Here is a 22,079-nt window from a genome sequence, read left to right on the forward strand (position 1 = left end):
ACTATACACTGAGCACAATGGGAGCGCCCCCTAGCGGCCATCGCTAGAATGCAGCCTAAGATATGGGTGGCATAAGAGCCTTATGCCACGCAGATTTTAGGCTGCAGTCGGCGTTACGATGTTCCTGAATCTGGAGCATTCGTAACGCCGGGGCAAGGAAGCAATTGCGCTGTGTAACCTATGGTTACACAGGCGCAATTGCTTCTTGAATCCGGGCCAGTCTCTTTACTTGCTTCTTGCTGTCATACAAATTCTCCTGCTTCTTACATTTTTTTGGATTAAAAAATATGTAACTCCATATGGGAGTTTAGTTTTTATATAACATTTATGGAATAAAATTTTGCTTTCATATGTCTGCCTGATAAATGCCTCCTCCCTGCTTTGCAAATTGCCTCCTATTATACAGGATGTGTACAATGTGTATTCAGTGTCATAATTCACTTCATAATTCTGGCTGAAAAATGCAGACTCTCTCCCTCCACAACATTATCACCTCATAAAGAACGGGATTCTGTTCAGCAAACAAATACATTCGCTTTAAAAAGGCTTTTTAATACCGTATATACCTCGAGTATAAGCCCAGTTTTTCAGCACATTTCTTTTGTGCTGAAAATGCCCTTCTCGGCTTATACTCGAGTCACCTTTATGTGCCTGATCTCCCGGATTTTGGGGGACCTGATACTGGCCGATACTTGGCAAACATGTGGCCCCACTCTTCCTTTACAAGTGTGCAATGTTTGTTGTCCGGGGGACCTACGACCGGGGAGCACCGATTTTTCAAAGCCGGGCACCCCATCCATAGACTCCCATGTTAAACGGTAATTTCTCCTGTGAATTTGGGGACCCAGTACTTGCCGGTTGTAGGACCCACTGGACCCAAAACTTGGCACACATGTAGCCCTATGTCTCCTCTACAAGTGTGCAAAGTTTGTTGTCCGGGGGACCTACGACCGGGGAGCACCGATTTTTCAAATACGGGCACCCCTTCCATAGACTCCCATGTTAAACGGTAATTTCTCCTACGAATTTGGGGACCCGTTACTGGCCGGTCGTAGGACCTCTGGACCCAAAACTTGGCACACAAGTAGCCCCATTTCTCCTCTACAAGTGGGCTAAGTTTGTTGTCTGGGTAATCTAGGGCCGGGGAGCACCAATTTTTCAAAGCCGGGCACCCCTTTAATAGACTCCAATGTTAAACGGTTCTCCTGTGAATTTGGGGACACGGTACTGGCCAGTCGTAGGACCCCTGGACCCAAAACTTGGCACACATGTAGCCCCATTTCTTCTCTACAAGTGTGAAAAGTTTGTTGTCTGGGGAACCCACGACCAGGGAGCACCGATTTTTCAAAGCCAGGCATCCCTTCCTTAGACTCCCATGTTAAACGGTCATTTCTCCTGTGAATTTGGGGACCCGGTACTGGCCAGTCGTAGGATCCATGGACCCAAAACTTGGCACACATGTAGCCCTATGTCTCCTCTACAAGTGTGCAAAGTTTGTTGTCCGGGGGACCTACGACCGGGGAGCACCGATTTTTCAAATACGGGCACCCCTTCTATAGACTCCCATGTTAAATGGTAATTTCTCCTACGAATTTGGGGACCCGTTACTGGCCGGTCGTAGGACCTCTGGACCCAAAACTTGGCACACAAGTAGCCCCATTTCTCCTCTACAAGTGTGCAAAGTTTGTTGTCTGGGGAACCTAGGGCCGGGGAGCACCAATTTTTCAAAGCCGGGCACCCCTTTAATAGACTCCAATGTTAAACGGTTCTCCTGTGAATTTGGGGACACGGTACTGGCCAGTCATAGGACCCCTGGACCCAAAACTTGGCACACATGTAGCCCCATTTCTCCTCTACAAGTGTGAAAAATTTGTTGCCTGGGGGACCTACGACCGGGGAGCATCGTTTTTTCATAGACTCCCATGTTAAACGTCAGTCTAGTCATGAGCACAGTGAGGCATGCACATGGACACAGTGAGGCAAAGTGAGGCATGCAGATGGACACCCTAGGCTTATACTCGAGTCAATGCGTTTTCCATTTTTTTGGTGGTAAAATGAGGTGCCTCGGCTTATATTCGGATCGGCTTATACTCAAATATATACTCAAGTATAAACGGTATTTATGGCTGAAATATGTCAATTCCCTGCCCTCCAAAATGTCTCCCCTAAAAAAGGATACAATCGTGCTATGTTATCCTAACACGTCATTTCTGATTTGTGTCAGTGTGGTAGATGCAGATGAACATCTGGGGATCTGATACACCCCCTGTGTCCAAAATTGCATCGCTACTGGAGTGAGGTACTCTTTACGCTCAATGGCGTATTCCAGGTAAATGTCCCCTTGAACCCTATCCATTGTTTATTGGGGATCCTTAAAGAAGTGATACCTGAGGAGCTGACTAGGGTGGCCTTCCCCCGGCCTTTGTTCCAGGCCAGAAAGTTCATCCTATTGGGCTGGAAATCTGTAACTCCCCCTTTGGTCAAAACATGGGTAACTCACTTGGAGAGATACATATACCAGCACAGGGGTTGCCTCAATTAATATGAAAAAACTATGGTATCCTTGGTTCAACGTTCCTGGGTTGACCCCCAGGCAGCTTATCCCGATGAGGGTGTTACAATGCCCTATGGCTAATACAGTGTGGGAGAACCACAAAAGTGTAGGGGGGGGACTACATGGTGAATATTATAAACTGGTTGCAAACATTTTAAGCTAGTTGAATTAAGGTTTGGGCTGGATGAGAACTTCCCCTCTGATTTCATAAACTACAGACTTTAAATTAATAACATTTCCATGGAGACTACCATACATTACATTCTTTACATCTCTTGGTGTCAGGACATAATTCCACATGTGGACGTCACTTATTTCACCAACTAATGACTGAGAAGCATCAAACTTTCCACCAAAAGAGTCTTGTTCCTGCCCCAGAACAATGCTGGTCTCAGCTGCGATAGAAGACCCTTTCATGGAGACTCTTCTGGGGTAGAGTTTCCCGTTGACCCAAAGTTGGACCACTCCGGTGTTCGAGTCCCAGGTCACACAGATGTGCCTCCAGTCCAAAGACTCAGAGTCCGTCTTAAAACTAGTGAGTTCCTGGTTGATATATATAGAACAAGTGTTTGGAGGCTGTAAGAAGATGAGAAAGGCGTTATCCTTCCCGGGAGTGGCAAGAGAGAAGGGACAATAATTCCGGGAAAGGGCGGTATAAGAACGTAGACAGACGCTGACTTTCTGCAATGGCTCTGTAATTGTAGGTCTTAGAATGACATGAGCTGTGTTGGTTCCTTTCGGGAAGACGAAGACTTTATTCTCCATGTCTAGGGAAGAAAACAGACAACGTTCATTACTGCTACACATCACAATCTATCTACAAAACAATTGGATACACTCATATATCTCAGGAAGATCAGTATATTGGTTTTTGTTTTGTGTATATGTGGTTTTCAGATTCAGTAAATAGTGTTTTGGCAATTTACCTTCAGTCATCTTCTCAGTTGTCCAATCAAGAGACTTTTCTACCACTGGTGGAGTTTTAGAACAAGGAGCAGACACAGAAAGAATGGAGTTTGTATATAGATTACCGGTATACACCAAAATAATGACCACACACTATAACCCATTGAGTCATGGGCTCCACTAAACCTCTGAAGGTACGCTGTGGTATCTGGCACCAAGCCATCAGTAGCAGATTCTTTAAGTCCTGTATGTTGTGAGTTGAGGCCTCCATGGATCACACTTGCTGTCATGGATACGCTGCTCATAGCCCTGCAACAGGTCTCAGGTGTAGGGATGAGCCGAACACCCCCCCCGTTCGGTTCGCACCAGAACCTTCGAACGGACCGAATGTTCATGCGAACATTTAGAACCCCATTGACGTCAATGGGACTCGAATGTTCAAATTCAAAAGTGCTCATTTTAAAGCCTAATATGCAAGTTATTGTCGGAAAACGTGTTTGAGAACCCGGGTCTTGCCCCAAAGAACATGTATCAATGGAAAAAAAAGTTTTAAAAACAGTCGTTTTTTCTGGAGCAGTGATTTTAATGATGCTTAGCCTAGGTTCACACTGCTGCGAATTCAAAATCGCAGTAAAATGCACGATTTTACCGCGATTTCGCGGCCACGATTTTTCCGCGATTTCGGCCGCAATTTAATGTAAATCGCGGCCCGAGATCTCAAAAAGTAGTACAGGAACTACTTTTTGAAATCGCAGATGCGGCGTCGCACTGATTAGGACAGTGCCATTGCCGGCAAATGCCGCCGATTTGACATGTCAAATCGCATCTCAAATCGTTCCAAATCGTACCCAGTGTGAACCAGGGCTAAAAGTGGGAAAAAAATGAAAAATTCCTTTAAATATCGTACCTGCTGGGTGTCTATAGTAGTGGCACGTGTTTAGAACTGTCCCTGCACAAAATGAGATTACTCTCAGAAAAAAGTAATTTAATACTGCTTGCGGCTTTAATGTAATGTCTGGTCCCTGCAATATGGATGAAAATCACTGAGAAAAATAGCATGAGTTTCCCCGTCCCCGACCTCCCAGGTCATTACAAGCCCCTTTGGCCCTACATACTTTGAACAGCAGTATACAGGCGGTGCAAACAAGACAGGGACTGTAGGTTTGTTGTTAAGTAGAATCTGTTTGTAATTTTGAACTGGTATTTTTTTAACCACTTAACCCCCTTGGCGGTAAACCCGAGCATGACTCGGGGTTGGTTTTCAATGTTAGGATCAGTATCCCCGAGTCATGCTCGGGCTGGACGTGCAGAGTGTGCAGCGGCGCGGCTTACCTTCTCGCTGGATCCACAGGCAAGTTACTTACCTTGTCCCTGGATCCAGCGATGCCTCCCCACTGTGTGAGCGAGCGGGTCCTCCTCGCTCGATTCACAGTGTCCCTGTGTGCCGCCGATCTCCGTTCCCTGCGACGTTACGACGCACGGGGGCGGAGAACGGCGCCAAATTCAAAAAAGTAAACAAACACTTTACATACAGTATACTGTAATCTTATAGATTACAGTACTGTATGTAAAAAATACACACCCCCCTTGTCCCTAGTGGTCTGCCCAGTACCCTACATGTACTTTTATATAATAAAAAATGTTCTTTCTGCCTAAAAACTGTAGATTGTCCAAAAGTGTCCCTTTATGTAAAAAATGGGTTTAGATCAGCTAGAAAACAGCGATAATAAATTATAATCACTTGCAGAAATGTGCGATAGCGATTTGTGGTGAAATTCGTCATAAAAATAAATAAATAATGACAGCGACAATTCTGCAACTGAGCAAATTTCAGTGATTTTGAGTTGATTACATTATTGAATAATTTTTATTATAATTATATTATTATTTGTTATAATTATTTATAATTATTTATTATATTATAATTTATAATTGTGTTTTAAAAAAAAAATCATACCCGGGATGCCTACAAGACTCTTGCTTGGTCAGATTTAAGTGACTTATTTCTAAAAATTACAGGCCTACAGTATAAAACGCCAAATTTCCTTGCAAAATAATGGTACCGCTTTTGGTACTTGGGGCCTGATTCCCAAAAAAGCTGCCTAACTTAACTTTCAGCAGTTAAGTTACACTGACTTAAAATTTCTACCTAAGGGCCATATTCTCGTAGATCGGCGCATATTTACTCAGGTGTAGCGCATCATAGTTGAGCTACGCCGGCTTAACTTGGAGAGAGCTCTCCCATATTCCCGTACCACATGCGTCCTACGTTGCGCTCGCGGAGCTGAAATGTGTCGGCGTAAGTAGGCGCAAGTGACGGTAGGAGGGATGTGGGCGTGAAGAATGCTAATGAACCGTGACCCCATGCAAATGATGTCCAGACCGAACGGAGCATGCGCCGGACGTGCCCCGCCCTCTGCGCATGCGCAAAACAACAGTAGGCGTAAATCCCTGCTGAGTTGGGCCGTCCCAGTGTATAAATGCGTCACCACATGCGCCCAACGAGTGCAAAGTGACTCCATTGATTCTGTTGGTGGAGATTTTTTCTCTTTAGCTTTGCAATGCCTGGACCCAGGAAGGAAAGGAGAAAAAAGAATTTCAGCCAAGATGAGAGGGCCATCGTAGTCTCTGCCATGGAGAGATACGATTCAAGACTCCATGGTGCTGACAGTGGCAGCACAAGTAAAACAAAAAAGGAGGAGATCCTTAGGAAAGTGACTGCCCAGGTCAATGCCTTAGGCCATGAGGCAAGGACCCCCCAGGAAATTCAGAAAAAAATGAATGACCTGCGTGGTGTGGTCAGGAACAAGATGGCCATCATTGCAAAGCATGCCAGGGGCACAGGAGGGGGGCCACCCTGTTCTACCCGGCTCACTGAAGAGGAGGAAGTGATTGCCCGCTGCCTTCGGAGGGAGCAGGTGGAGGGCCTGGAGGGCCATGACTCAAGTGAGCCACCCATGAGGACAGGTAAGTGTGTTTTATCTTCTGGTGTGTTGCATGTTTGGTGGGGGTGGTGGGTTATGTGACAAGTGTGTGGGTCCACCAACATGTGAATGTTTTGTGTCATCCACAGGTGAGCAGGATGAAGCGGGGCCATCCAATGCTGCCAGTGGCCGTCACAGACCATCATCCACTGAGCAGTCTGCTTCTGTGACTGACCTCCTGGGAAGCCAACAGGCCTTGGTGGAGGGGAGTGGTCAGTCCTCCGCGCAGGAGGTTGTTGAGGAGGAGGTCCATGAAGAGGAGGTCCAGGAAGAGGTGGTCCAGGAAGAGGTGGTCCAGGAAGAGGTGGTCCACAGCGAGCAGGAGGTCTTCCTTTTTTTGGAGGAGTCGCATGTGGTGGCAGGACCATCACAAAGCCCACGCATCTCCAGCCCTTCAGGGTCCTCCAACACCCTCTCCAGTCCCTCCCGTCCCATCCCCCTCATCTCCAGCCCCTCCAGGTCCTCACTCTATGCAAGGGGCCCAGCCACTCCTGTCCCCAGGAGGGCTACCCACAGGACAAGGGGTGCGGCAGAAATGCTTCATGAGAATCTGGCCAGGCAGCAGGACCAGCAAACCCGTCATATGGGGGAAATCTTGGTGGAGTTGAGGCGCCTGTCCGACAGCTTGGCCTCCTCGGGAGCAGTACCAGATGCTCTCCAAGATGTGGCTGGAAACTGCGCAGCCACAATAACCAGCCTGGGTGAGCTGCAGACTACAACTGCCGAACTTGTGGGGGAGGTCAGGTGCCTGCGAAGGGCTGTTCAGGCCCAGACAGCTACCCAGGAGTCATTGCTCACCCGCATAGCACTAGCTTTGGAGGGCAGACAGGCAGGCAGGGAGGCACCTGGGAATGTTCCTCCACCTGGAGATGTTCCTCCACCTGATGCCCCAGCTCCCCCCAGGCAAGTGAGGGCCAGGAACCTGGGCACCAGGCGTAGCCCGCGCCGGGGCAAGTGATTATTTATTGTTCATTTGCTCTGGTTAAGAGCTTTTTTTATTATTTGCTCTGGTTAAGAGCAAATTTTATTTGTTGCTCTGGTTAAGAGCATTTTTTTATTATTTGCTCTGGTTAAGAGCAAATTTTATTTGTTGCTCTGGTTAAGAGCATTTTTTTTAATTTTGGGTGCTGCACACAGGCAGTGTTGCAGAGTACAGTGTGAATGGTGTGTGAATGTGGGGTGGTGACATTCCTGCCAGTAAGGGGGGTCACCCTCGGGCGCTGGTGATAAGTTCTCCCCAGGTCCGTATGAATGACGTATGAATGGACAGCAACATCATTGGGGCCTTGACGCGGCGTTGCTGCTCCTTAGTACCGTGCGGTGTACTTCGGTCTAATCCAATGTTCTGTGCATGTGGGGTGTGTGTTAGGGACCACAGTGGTGTGCATGCGTGCATTTTCTGTGTGCCATGTTTAATGTTTGTGTTTAACGTTCAAAGATTCGCTCCACGAGACATCTCCTGACTGCTGTACCATCAGCAGACGGGGTAGCCTCGGTTAGGGGGGGACATGGTGGTTGGGGGGTCAGGTCATCACGTAGGTCAATCTGCAGGCCCTTTCTCACTGCAAAGTTGTGCAGCACGCAACATGCAGCGATGATTTGGCACACAAAGTTGGGGGAATACAGCAGGGTACCCCCAGTCTTATCCAGGCATCGAAATCGTGACTTAAGGAGGCCAAATGTTCGCTCAACCACTCCACGGGTGCGTGCGTGTGCTTCGTTATATCTTCTCTCTCCTGGTGTTTGCGGATTGCGGAATGGAGTCATGAGATGAGGTCCCAGGGCATATGCAGAGTCACCTGGAAGGGAAAAGACAGGAGGATGTTAGTCATGCATGTGCCCCTCGTGATGTCTGCATCATGGGGGGGGGGCAGTCATACCTGACACCCATGTCACTCACCAACCAGCCAACTGTCCCCATACACATTCTGCTCAAATTGTCTTGGGATGTCACTTTGCCTGAATATAAAGCTGTCATGGCTGGATCCGGGGTGTTTTGCACGGACGTGCCATATGAGGCCATGTGCATCCACGATCACTTGGACATTGATAGAATGCCAATGTTTTCTGTTGCGGTACATGTGCTCGGTCTCGTGGGGGGGCTGTATTGCCACATGGGTACAATCAATTGCACCCACAGTGCGTGGGAAACCATCAATTAGGCAGAAATCTGTCATTGCCTTCAGCCGCATGTCCTCCTGGGTGGGTCTGATTATGTGGTGCGACATGCGTCAGAGTATTGCGGGGACAACTTGGTGCACGCATCTACTCATGCTGGTTTGGGATATCCCAACCACGTCTCCACTGGTTCTTTGAAAAGAGCCTGTGGCAAGAAAATGCAATGTTGCCAGGACCTTCACCAGTGGCTGCACTGCATGGGATCGTTGTGTTGGGCTGCTGATGTCATTCTTCAGGGCTCTGGTAATTTCAAGGATGGCATCAGGGCTGAATCTATAACGGAGATACACATCCACATCAGCCATGCCAAAGAGGCTAATGCGCTGTGGGTAGATCCTCTCACGTGCCCTCCTCCGTGCCCTCCTCCTTCTAAGTGCCTCTTCCTCCTCACACACTAGCAGTGCTAAGACCACGCCTGCCCCTGGCATGTTGGCAAACAAATGTGTTGTCCTAAAAATTTGGTTGCTCTGCTCGTCCGGGATGGTGCTGCTGTATTTGCTTTTTTCAAGCTAACTTACTCAGGTCTGGAGCAAAGTTAACCGAGCTTTATAAGGGGTAACTTTCAGCCGGACAATCGTCTTACGCGCACAGCGCGTAGCCTAAGCCGATCGCGCGTAGTTTCGGGAATCAGCGCATCTACATCATTTGCATATTTGAATACTAATTCTATGGCAGCCTAGGATGCCTTCAGCGGAAATATGCGCCTACGCCGCGTACACTTAAACGAGTTAGGACGGACAGGAGTAGCCTGATTTCTGGCGGATCTGGTTCTGTGACTATGGCGCATAGATAGGACGGCGCATCTTTACACTTACGCCGCGCATCTCCATATACGCCGGTGTAACTTGTTTGAGAATATGGCCCTAAGTGCCTGATCCACAAAGCACTTACCTAGAAATTACACGCCGTGTAACTTAAGTGCCTCCGTCGCAAGGCGGTCCTCCTCTCCGGGGGGCGTTTAAAATTTAAATGAGGGGAGCAGTACCAGATGCTCTCCAAGATGTGGCTGGAAACAGCGCAGCCACAATCACCAGCCTGGGTGAGCTGCAGACTACAACTGCCGAACTTGTGGGGGAGGTCAGGTGCCTGCGAAGGGCTGTTCAGGCCCAGACAGCTACCCAGGAGTCATTGCTCACCCGCATAGCACTAGCTTTAGAGGGCAGACAGGCAGGCAGGGAGGCACCTGGGGATGTTCCTCCACCTGGAGATGTTCCTCCACCTGATGCCCCAGCTCCCCCCAGGCAAGTGAGGGCCAGGAACCTGGGCACCAGGCGTAGCCCGCGCCGGGGCAAGTGATTATTTATTCTTCATTTGCTCTGGTTAAGAGTTTTATTTAATATTTGCTCTGGTTAAGAGCTTTTTTAATTATTTGCTCTGGTTAAGAGCTTATTTTATTATTTGCTCTGGTTAAGAGCTTTTTTTTAATTATTTGCTCTGGTTAAGAGCTTATTTTATTATTTGCTCTGGTTAAGAGCTTTTTTTTAATTTTGGGTGCTGCACACAGGCAGTGTTGCAGAGTACAGTGTGAATGGTGTGTGAATGTGGGGTGGTGACATTCCTGCCAGTAAGGGGGGTCACCCTCGGGCGCTGGTGATAAGTTCTCCCCAGGTCCGTATGAATGACGTATGAATGGACAGCAACATCATTGGGGCCTTGACGCGGCGTTGCTGCTCCTTAGTACCGTGCGGTGTACTTCGGTCTAATCCAATGTTCTGTGCATGTGGGGTGTGTGTTAGGGACCACAGTGGTGTGCATGCGTGCATTTTCTGTGTGCCATGTTTAATGTTTGTGTTTAACGTTCAAAGATTCGCTCCACGAGACATCTCCTGACTGCTGTACCATCAGCAGACGGGGTAGCCTCGGTTAGGGGGGGACATGGTGGTTGGGGGGTCAGGTCCTCACGTAGGTCAATCTGCAGGCCCTTTCTCACTGCGAAGTTGTGCAGCACGCAACATGCAGCGATGATTTGGCACACGAAGTTGGGGGAATACAGCAGGGTACCCCCAGTCTTATCCAGGCATCGAAAGCGTGACTTAAGGAGGCCAAATGTTCGCTCAACCACTGCACGGGTGCGTGCGTGTGCTTCGTTATATCTTCTCTCTCCTGGTGTTTGCGGATTGCGGAATGGAGTCATGAGATGAGGTCCCAGGGCATATGCGGAGTCACCTGGAAGGGAAAAGACAGGAGGATGTTAGTCATGCATGTGCCCCTCGTGATGTCTGCATCATGGGGGGGGACAGTCATACCTGACACCCATGTCACTCACCAACCAGCCAACTGTCCCCATACACATTCTGCTCAAATTGTCTTGGGATGTCACTTTGCCTGAATATAAAGCTGTCATGGCTGGATCCGGGGTGTTTTGCACGGACGTGCCATATGAGGCCATGTGCATCCACGATCACTTGGACATTGATGGAATGCCAATGTTTTCTGTTGCGGTATATGTGCTCGGTCTCGTGGGGGGGCTGTATTGCCACATGGGTACAATCAATTGCACCCACAGTGCGTGGGAAACCATCAATTAGGCAGAAATCTGTCATTGCCTTCAGCCGCATGTCCTCCTGGGTGGGTCTGATTATGTGGTGCGACATGCGTCAGAGTATTGCGGGGACAACTTGGTGCACGCATCTACTCATGCTGGTTTGGGATATCCCAACCACGTCTCCACTGGTTCTTTGAAAAGAGCCTGTGGCAAGAAAATGCAATGTTGCCAGGACCTTCACCAGTGGCTGCACTGCATGTGAGCGTTGTGTTGGGCTGCTGATGTCATCCTGCAGGGCTCTGGTAATTTCAAGGATGGCATGAGGGTTGAATCTATAACGGTGATACACATCCACATCAGCCATGCCAAAGAGGCTAATGCGCTGTGGGTAGATCCTCTCATGTGCCCTCCTACGTGCCCTCCTCCTTCTAAGTGCCTCTTCCTCCTCACACACTAGCAGTGCTAAGACCACGCCTGCCCCTGGCATGTTGGCATACAAATGTGTTGTCCGAAAAATTTGGTTGCTCAGCTCGTCCGGGATGGTGCTGCTGTATTTGCTTTTTTCAAGCTAACTTACTCAGGTCTGGAGCAAAGTTAACCGAGCTTTATAAGGGGTAACTTTCAGCCGGACAATCGTCTTACGCGCACAGCGCGTAGCCTAAGCCGATCGCGCGTAGGTTCGGGAATCAGCGCATCTACATCATTTGCATATTTGAATACTAATTCTATGGCAGCCTAGGATGCCATCAGCGGAAATATGCGCCTACGCCGCGTAAACTTAAACTAGTTAAGACGGACAGGAGTAGCCTGATTTCTGGCGGATCTGGTTCTGTGACTACGGCGCATAGATAGGACGGCGCATCTTTACACTTACGCCGCGCATCTCCATATACGCCGGTGTAACTTGTTTGAGAATATGGCCCCTTAGGTGTTTTTCAGATTTGGTGTTTGCAAGACTAAAACAGTGGGCCATATTCTGATACATTTCAGGCGGCGGAACGTATGTACTTTACGTTACGCCGCCGCAAGTTTAAGTGGCAAGTGCCGGATTCCCAAACCACTTACCTGTGAACTTGCGGCGGCATCGCGTAAAGTCCACCCGTGTAAGCCATCCTAATTCAAATGATCCAGGCAGGGGGCGTGGATCATTTAAATTAGGCGCGCTCCCGCGCCGATCGTAATGCGCATGCTCCGTCGGGTAAATTACCCGACTTGCATTGCGCTAAATGACGTCTCACGGACGTCATTTGTTTTGACTGTAACGTAAATGGCGTCCAGCGCCATTCACGGACGACTTACGTAAACGACGTTCAATTTTGAAATTTCGACGCGGGATCGACGGCCATACTTAACATTGAGTACGCCACCTAGGGGGCATCTTTATCTTTACGCCGCGTATCGCTTACGGAAACGACGTTAAAACACTACGGCGGGCAAGCGTACGTTCGAGAATCGGCGTGAGTAGTCATTTGCATATTCTACGCTGACCGCCACCTAGCGGTCAGCGTAAATATTGCAGCCTAAGATACAACGGCGCAGGCTGATGTATCTTAGGCATGTTTAAGTGTATCTCAGTTTGAGAATACACTTAAACATAGGAAAGGGACTTACGTAGGCGTATCTGTTGATACGCCTACGTAACTTGTTTAAGAATATGGCCCAGTGTTTTTTCTGCTAGAAAATTACTTAAAACCCCCAAACGTTATATATTTTTTTATAACACCCTAGAGAATAAAATAGTGGTCATTGCAATACTTTTTGTCTCACCGTATTTGCGCAGCGCTCTTACAAGCGCACTTTTTTTAAAAAAAATTCACTTTTTTGAACTAAAAAAAAAGACAACAATAAATTTGGGCCAATTTTTTAATATATTGTGAAAGATAATGTTACGCCGAGTAAAATGATACCCAACATGTCACGCTTAAAAATTGCGCCTGCTCATGGCATGACGTCTAACTTTTACCCTTAAAAATCTCGATAGGCGATGTTTAAAAAATTCTATAGGTTGAATTTTTTGAGTTACAGAGGACGTCTAGGGCTAGAATTATTGCTTTCGCTCTAACGATCGCGGCGATACCTCACTTGTAAGATTTGAACACCGTTTTCATATGCAGGCGCTACTCGCGTATGCGTTCGCTTCTGCGCGCGAGCTCGTCGGGACGTGGCGCTTTAAAAAAAAATGTTTTTGTTTTCTTATTTATTTTTATTTATTTTATTACTTTTTACTGAAAAAAATAATAATAATTTTGATCACTTTTATTCCTATTATAAGGAATGTAAACATCCCTTGTAATAGACAAAAGCATGACAGGTCCTCTTATATATGAATTCTGGGGTCAAAAAGACCTCACGTCTCATATTTAGACTAAGATGCAAGAAGAAAACAAAATTGAAACTGTAATTTTTTTAAATGACAAAAAAAAAAGGTTTCTTTAGGGCCTTGTACACACGACCGGACAGTCCGCTGAAAACGGTCCGCCGGACCGTTTTCATCGGACATGTCCGGTCGGAGATTTCTGTCTGATGGTTGTACACACCATCAGACAGAAATGAGAGGCAATCCGCGCGGACAGACAGCGCGGTGACGTGTCCGCGGCGTCGCCGCGACGATAACGCGGCGACGTGCGCGACGCAGGAAGGTCAATGCTTCCACGCATGCGTCAAAGTCATTCGAAGCATGCGAGGGATGGCGGCCACTCGGACATGTACGGTAGGTCTGTACAGACGACCGAACATGTCCGAGAGGACAGGATTCCAGCGGGCTGTTTCTAAACAAGTTTGTAAATATTTGCCCGCTGGAAAAAGGCCCGGCGGGCAAATGTATGCTGGAATTTTGTCCGCTCGGCTGTACAGACGACCGAACATGTCTGCTGAAACTGGTCCGCGGACCAGTTTCAGCAGACATGTTCGGTCGTCTGTACGGGGCCTAAGACGCTGGGCGGGACTGATGTTTTGACGTCACTTCCGCCCAGCAGAGCTATGCAGGGCCGGACTGGCCTACCGGGATACCGGGAAAATTCCCGGTAGGCCGCCTGTTGTCAGTGAAATTTATCAGGTCAGCTCTTGGCCGCGGCCGTCATCGCGGCCGCACTTTACAATTGTACCCCTGCGGCTGCGTGCGATATGCTGCTTAGCCACTCCAGTGTGATGTCTATGTCTATAAGCAGCGGCGGGCCGGCCGCCGGGGGGTTGCGGCCGCCATGCTCGCCGCTTCACTGACACTTTCCTTCCCGTGCCGCTGTGTGAAGTGTGCGATCATGCTGTTTGAGGGAGGGGAGGAGCCGAGCAGGAGAACCGAACGTCCCATCGTCCCGTGCGGCGCCAGCACCGCCCACTATCTTTCTCCACGTGTGAAGGCAGAGCCGCAGAGGAGAAGATGTGAACGGCGCTGGCCACCCTTGGAGCAGAAGGCAGAAAAGGTAGGTGCAGAGGGGACGGGGGGGGGGGGTCCATGCAATGGTGAGAGAGATTATACAGTCCAGATTACAATTTGCAGGGGCAGCCAGCAAAGGTGACAGAGAGAGAGGGGGTTGCATGGTGCACCCCCTTTTCTCTGTCACCTTTGCTGCCCCTGCAAATTGTAATCTGGACTGTATAATCTCTCTCTACCCAGTCCCCTGCTGTCACCCAGTCCCTCTGTCACCCAGTCCCTCCGTCACCCAGCCTCTGTCACCCAGTCCCTCCGTCACCCAGCCTCTGTCACCCAGTCCCTCCGTCACCCAGCCTCTGTCACCCAGTCCCTCCGTTACCCAGCCTCTGTCACCCAGCCCCCTGTCACCCAGCCTCTGTCACCGAGCCTCTGTCACCCAGTCCCTCCGTCACCCAGCCTCTGTCACCCAGTCCCTCCGTCACCCAGCCTCTGTCACCCAGTCCCTCCGTCACCCAGCCTCTGTCACCCAGTCCCTCCGTCACCCAGCCTCTGTCACCCAGCCCCCTGTCACCCAGCCTCTGTCACCGAGCCTCTGTCACCCAGTCCCTCCGTCACCCAGCCTCTGTCACCCAGTCCCTCCGTCACCCAGCCTCTGTCACCCAGTCCCTCCGTCACCCAGCCTCTGTCACCCAGCCCCCTGTCACCCAGCCTCTGTCACCGAGCCTCTGTCACCCAGTCCCTCCGTCACCCAGCCTCTGTCACCCAGCCTCTGTCACCCAGCCCCCTGTCACCCAGCCTCTGTCACCGAGCCTCTGTCACCCAGTCCCTCCGTCACCCAGCCTCTGTCACCCAGCCTCTGTCACCCAGTCTCTCCATCACCCAGTCCCTCCGTCACCCAGTCTCTCCGTCACCCAGTCCCTCCGTCACCCAGTCCCTCCGTCACCCAGCCTCTGTCACCCAGTCCCTCCGTCACCCAGCCTCTGTCACCCAGCCTCTGTCACCCAGCCTCTGTCACCCAGTCCCTCCGTCACCCAGCCTCTGTCACCCAGTCCCTCCGTCACCCAGCCTCTGTCACCCAGCCTCTGTCACCCAGTCCCTCTGTCACCCAGTCCCTCTGTCACCCAGCCTCTGTCACCCAGTCCCTCCGTCACCCAGCCTCTGTCACCCAGCCTCTGTCACCCAGTCCCTCCGTCACCCAGCCTCTGTCACCCAGTCCCTCCGTCACCCAGCCTCTGTCACCCAGTCCCTCTGTCACCCAGTCCCTCTGTCACCCAGCCTCTGTCACCCAGCCTCTGTCACCCAGTACCTCTCACCCAGTCCCTCTGTCACCCAGCCTCTGTCACCCAGCCTCTGTCACCCAGTCCCTCTGTCACCCAGCCTCTGTCACCCAGCCTCTGTCACCCAGTCCCTCTGTCACCCAGCCTCTGTCACCCAGCCTCGGTCACCCAGTCCCTCTGTCACCCAGTCCCTCTGTCACCCAGCCTCTGTCACCCAGTCCCTCTGTCACCCAGTCCCTCTGTCACCCAGCCTCTGTCACCCAGTCCCTCTGTCACCCAGTCCCTCTGTCACCCAGCCTCTGTCACCCAGCCTCTGTCACCCAGCCTCTGTCACCCAGCCTCTGTCACCCAGTACCTCTCACCCAGTCCCTCTGTCACCCAGCCTCTGTCACCCAGCCTCTGTCACCCAGTCCCTCTGTCACCCAGCCTCTGTCACCCAGTCCCTCTGTCACCCAGTCCCTCTGTCACCCAGCCTCTGTCACCCAGCCCTCTGTCACCCAGCCTCTGTCACCCAGTACCTCTCACCCAGTCCCTCTGTCACCCAGCCTCTGTCACCCAGCCTCTGTCACCCAGTCCCTCTGTCACCCAGCCTCTGTCACCCAGTCCCTCTGTCACCCAGTCCCTCTGTCACCCAGCCTCTGTCACCCAGTCCCTCTGTCACCCAGTCCCTCTGTCACCCAGCCTCTGTCACCCAGTCCCTCTGTCACCCAGTCCCTCTGTCACCCAGTCCCTCTGTGCCTCTGTCACCCAGTCCCTCTGTCACCCAGTCCCTCTGTCACCCATTCCCCTGTCACCCAGTCCTCTGCCACCCAGTCCTCTGTCACCCAGTCCCCTGCTGTCACCCAGTCCCCTGCTGTCACCCAGTCCTCTGCTGTCACCCAGTCCCCTGCTGTCACCCAGCCTGCTGTCACCCAGTCCTCTGTCACCCAGTCCTCTGTCACCCAGTCCCCTGCTGTCGCCAAGTCCTCTGTCACCCAGTCCCCTTGCTGTCGCCCAGTCCTCTGCTGTCAGCCAGTCCCCCTGCTGTCGCCCAGTCCCCCTGCTGTCACCCAGTCCAAGTGACACGCTGAGTCTGGTGACGGGACGGGTGGCAAGTGACACAGTAAATCTGGTGGCAGGGGAAGGATGGCAAGTGACATGCTGAATCTGGTGACGGGATGGGTGGCAAGTGACACACTAAATCTGGTGGCAGGGGACGGATGGCAAGTGACATGCTGAATCTGGTGACAAGTGGCAAGTGACATTTCCGAGTGTCTCCGATGCTCTCTGGCGCCCCCCACCTCTGGCCACATGCGGTATTGCATGCAATTGAAGTCAATGCGGAACAAATTATTTTCGTTTCCATTAACTTCAATGGGGAAACTGACTTTGATATGTGAACACTTTGGATTACGAGCATTCTCCTGGAACGGATTATGCTCGTAATCCGAGGTTCCTCTGTGTAACATTATATATATAATCTCCCTAGCCCTATGTGCTTTCATATCTGTCTTATCTTTATATAATACGCTCTTTAAATGTTTCTTTAAAATGTATGGTTTTCTCTTTTATGAACAAAAAAATAATGACGTTATGATGTTAGGCTGGTATAATAATGCTATGGGGCTGGTATGAAATGTTTTCCAGGGCTGTTTTTTACTCCCAGTCCGGCCCTGGAGCTATGGGGACGGGTGAAGGACATTTTTCCCTCACTCGCAACCCCAGTCACTTGCCGAACAGTCCCGATCGCCTCCGCCGATACCGACGGCTATGGTAAGCGGCGGAGGGCACGGGAGAGCGGCGGGAGGGGGGGCCCACCGCCACCGGTAACGGCGATCTTGCGGCGAATCTGCCGCGAAGACCGCCGTTATCGTGTACAGGACTGTTGGCATTAAAGATGGATACCTCGGTTGTGGCAGCAGCTGCTGCCGTTACCGAGATATCCATCTTTAAAATGCCGACGTATATGTACAGGAGCAGGTCTGGAAGTAAGTGTAGCTCCAGCCATAAAATCTTTTTTTAAGCTTTTCTGAAAACTTAGAGAAGGGTTATCACCCCTGTAACATTTGTTTTGCTGTCTGTGTGCATCTGTTCAGAAGATTGCACCTCACTTTCTGTCCCAATGACAAAAGATTTTTAGAATTTTTTTTTTTTTAGTGAAACAAGGATTGGTGATAAAGCATCAGTGGACAGGAGACACCTCTTAGGCCTTGTACACACGGACGGACAGTCCGCTGAAAACGGTCCACAACACTGTAAGCCCTCACAGTTAGTCTTGGTGGGCGCTGGAACGCCCTGCTGTGTGAACTCTTATATCAAGTTCATGCATGCCATTGTTGAACAGTGGTAGAAAAATTGGGCCTTTGGTGCTGGCGCTGGTGCCACAACTCTGTAAGCCCTCACAGTTACTCTTGGTGGGCACATGAATGGGCCCTGCTGTGAAAAATTAGATCAAGAATTGTAATTGCATGCTCCTGTTGAACATGGGCAGAAAATTGGACCTTTGTTGATGGTGGTGCTGGTGCTACAACACTGTAAGCCCTCACAGTTACTCATAGTGGGCACAGGAATGGGTCCTGATGAGAAATGTTAGATCAAGAATTGTAATTACATGCCCCTGTTGAACAGGGGCAGAAAAATTGGGCCTTTGTTGGTGGTGGTGGTGGTGCTGGTGCCACAACACTGCAACCCCTCACATAAACTCTAGGTGGAGCACAGGAATGAGCCCGCTGCAAAGTATTGCATCAAAAAGTGTAATTACACGCCCCTGTTAAACAGGAGCAGAAAAATTGGGCATTAGCCACTGGTGGCGGTGCCCAGAACCAAAAATGTTCTTACAAGCTATCAGCATGATCATTGAGGAGGAAAAGGATAGTCACTTAGCATAACAGGATAGTCACTCAGCATCAGCATAGGCAGTCTTGAAGGGATCTGACATTTAAAAAAAATGTATTCAGTTACATCAGCATCAGGTGCTTGGTAGCTGGTGGTGATCCAAGCCTGATTCATTTTTATGAAGGTCAGTCGATCGACGGAGTCGGTGGAGAGGTGCACCCTGTGATCGGTTACAAAGCCTCCAGCAGCACTGAATGTGCGTTCTGAAAGAACGCTGGATGCAGGACAAGCCAGTAGCTCAATTGCGTACTGTGCAAGCTCTGGCCAGTGATCCATCCTCAAGACCCAGTAAGCCAGAGGATTTTCGGTGGGAAAGGTGTCCAAGGCTGATCTTGCCCCTAGGTATTCGCACACCATGTAAAACAGACTCTGGCGATGGTTGCTGGAACCAGTCATACCTTGGGGCTGCGGACTAAAAAATTGTCTGAAAGCATTGGTCAGATGGCCACCTTCTGCTCCTTCTGTGACTGACCGAAGCCTACGTTGTCCAGGACCAGGATTTTGTAACCTCCCAGTCTCTGGGAACGCGTTGCACAGATCTTTCTGCAAGGCCTCCCGAAGGTGTTTCATCTTCTGCTCCCTCTACGCCGGCAAGAGAAGGTCTGCAACCTTATTCTTGTAACGTGGATCAAGGAGAGTTGCCAGCCAGTAATGATCCCTCTCCTTGATATCACAAATGCGAGGATCCTTCCGCAGGCTTTGCAGGATCAGGGAGGCCATACAACATAGGTTTGCTGACGCATTTGGTGCAAAGTCCTCTGGGTCACTGAGGACGTCATGATCCGCAGCCACCTCATCCCAGCCACGTAAAAGTCCATGGTTTCCTTGGGACTTTAATTGATCCCTTGAAGACTGCTGCTGATGCTGAGTGCTAGGCTCCACCTCCATGCTGACACAATCCTCCTCCTCTTCCTGTGCGATAGGCAGGCAAGCAGGAACACTGTCTGGATAAAGGGGGCCTTGAGAGGTAGGGAAGTCCTCCTCTTCCTCCCTCTGTTCTGCCTCAAGGGCACGGTCCATTATTCCATGCAGCGTGTGATCCAACATGTGAATAAGAGGGACAGTCTCACTGATGCATGCACTGTCACTGCTCACCATCCTCGTGGCCTCCTCAAATGGTGACAGGACAGTGCATGCATCCCTGATCATGGCCCACTGGCGTGGGGAAAAAAAACAAGCTCCCCTGACCCAGTTCTGCTGCCATATTGGCACAGATGCTCATTGATGGCCCTCTGCTGCATGTGCAGCCGCTGCAGCATGGCCAACCTAGAGTTCCATCTGGTGGGCATGTCACAGATTAGGTGGTTCTTGGGCAGGTTGTATTCCCTTTGGAGTTCTGCCAGCCAAGCACAGGCATTATATGACCATCAGAAATGCACACAGACTTTCCTGGCCTGCTTCAGGACATCCTGTAAGCCCGGGTACCTGCCCAAGAACCGCTGCACCACCAAGTTAAGGACATGAGCAAAACAGGGCACATGGGTCAGTTGTCCCTGTCACAGGGCGGAGAGAGGTTGGTGCCATTGTCACAAACCACCATTCCTGGCTTAAGCTGGCATGGCGTCAACCACCTCTGAACCTGCCCCTGCAGAGCTGACAGAACCTCTGGCCCAGTGTGGCTCCTGTCCCCCAAGCACACCAGCTCAAGCACCGCATGGCATCTCATTGCCTGCGTACCTGCGTAACCCCTTGAACGCCTACAGAGCACCGCTGGTTCCGAGGACACATCAGCACAGGAAGAGGCCACAGAGGAAGAAGAAGAGGAGGGGGTGGAGGAGAGAGGTGTGTCACAATCAGTAGTAGCATTTTGGAGGCGTGATGGCGAAACAACCTCCAACACTACTGTACCTTGTTCTGCGTCCTTCCCAGCTGCCAGCAGAGTCACCCAATGGGCCGTGAAAGATAGGTAACGTCCCTGTCCATGCCTGCTGGACCATGAGTCAGCAGTAATATGCACCTTACCACTGACCGCCCTGTCCAGCGAGGCATGGACATTGCCTTCCACATGCCGGTAGAGAGCTGGAATTACCTTCCGTGAGAAAAAGTGGTGTTTGGGAACTTGCCACTGAGTTACCACACATTCCACAAACTCACGGAAGGGGGCAAAATCTACCAACTGAAAAGGCAGCAGTTGAAGTGCTAGCAATTTAGCTAAGCTAGCATTCAACCGCTGGGCATGTGGATGGCTGGGAGCGTACTTTTTTTGGCGCTGCAGCAGCTGGGGCAGGGAAATTTGCCTCGTACAATCTGCCATCGGTGTACCGATAGTAGATTGCCTGCATGTACTAGGCTGTGACACACCTAATTCTACACCTTCAGTCCTATCAGTGCAGGCTTCAGAGAGGACTGAGATGTATAGTGGGGTTGGAGATCCCAGCTAATGAGGGGCAAGGGGAGGTCTGCTTTGTTCTTTGGTGTGGGTCTTTGAGGTATGCTTGCCAACGAACTGCATGGCAGGTCGACATATGTCTGGTCAAGCATGTGGTGCCCAAGCGGGGGATGTTTTGGCCATGCGAGATATGCTTGAGACATATGTTGCAAATAGCAGCGGTGCGATCTGATGCACTAGTCTCAAAAAAGGCCCACACCAAAGAACTTTTGGAATAATGCTGAGACACAGCAGCGCCCTGCACATGTGTAGCTCTGCATTGTGATGCAGTCGGTGTGCTGCCCTTAAGCTGGCCACTGGAGGGCATCCTGCCTCGTTGGAGATGTGCCTGTGCTTCCTCCTCCTCTCTCCTATCAGGCACCCACGTAGAGTCAGTGACCTCATCACCCCCGCCCTCCTCATCACTGTAGAAAACCTGGCAGTATGCTGCAGTTGGGGGAACATGACTGTCAGATTGCTGTCCTTCTTGGGCACCCCCTCTCTCTGGGCTCACGTTACTGCCTTCCTCTAGCTGTGTACCATCATCGGAGCCTTCAAAACGCTGTGCATCCTCATGCAGAATGTACCCAACACTGTGTTCAAACAGTTCGGGGGACTCCTCAGGAGGACATGGTGGGGCTAGGGATTGAGTGACTGATGCCATTGAGCAGAGAGAAGAGGACGCCTTGGCCGCTGCTTTTCCAGACAAAGTACCCTGATCCTGGGTGAGAGAGGATGGGGAGGATAAGGACGACTTGGTCATCCACTCTACCAAGTCTTCGGCATGTTGCAGGTCAACACGGCCAGCTGCCGAAAAAAAGGACGAGTGTGTCCCACGGCCACGTGCTGATGAGGATGCACCGTGTCCACGACCAGCACTGTTGCCTTTAGACGCAGAGCCTGCTTGCCCTTGTGCCTCTCTGCCTCTCCTTGTTGTCCTTCCAGACATACTAATGGCAAAGGCAGTACACACACCTCGTAGCTTTAGGTGCAAACTGCAGAGGACACGGGCAGTACACACCAAGTAGCTTTAGGTGCAAACGGCAGAGGACAAAGGCAGTACACACTACGTAGCTTTAGGTG

At 50.7% G+C, this 22,079-nt stretch overlaps 1 protein-coding gene across 2 annotated transcripts in view; it reads right to left on the minus strand.

Moving 5' to 3' along the window:
- Positions 1-2,041: 2,041 nt before the first annotated feature.
- Positions 2,042-22,079, minus strand: part of LOC120933787 (serum amyloid P-component-like) — a 46,522-nt gene continuing 26,484 nt past the window's right edge. For both annotated transcript variants that reach the window (XM_040347182.1, XM_040347181.1), the window contains exon 4: positions 2,042-3,321. In XM_040347182.1, the coding sequence (XP_040203116.1) occupies positions 2,723-3,321 (599 nt within the window). In that variant the 3' untranslated portion in view covers positions 2,042-2,722. The remainder of the gene's footprint in view (positions 3,322-22,079) is intronic.

The sequence above is a fragment of the Rana temporaria genome, chromosome 3 (genome assembly GCF_905171775.1).
Source record: "Rana temporaria chromosome 3, aRanTem1.1, whole genome shotgun sequence".
NCBI classification, from domain to species: Eukaryota; Metazoa; Chordata; class Amphibia; order Anura; family Ranidae; genus Rana; species Rana temporaria.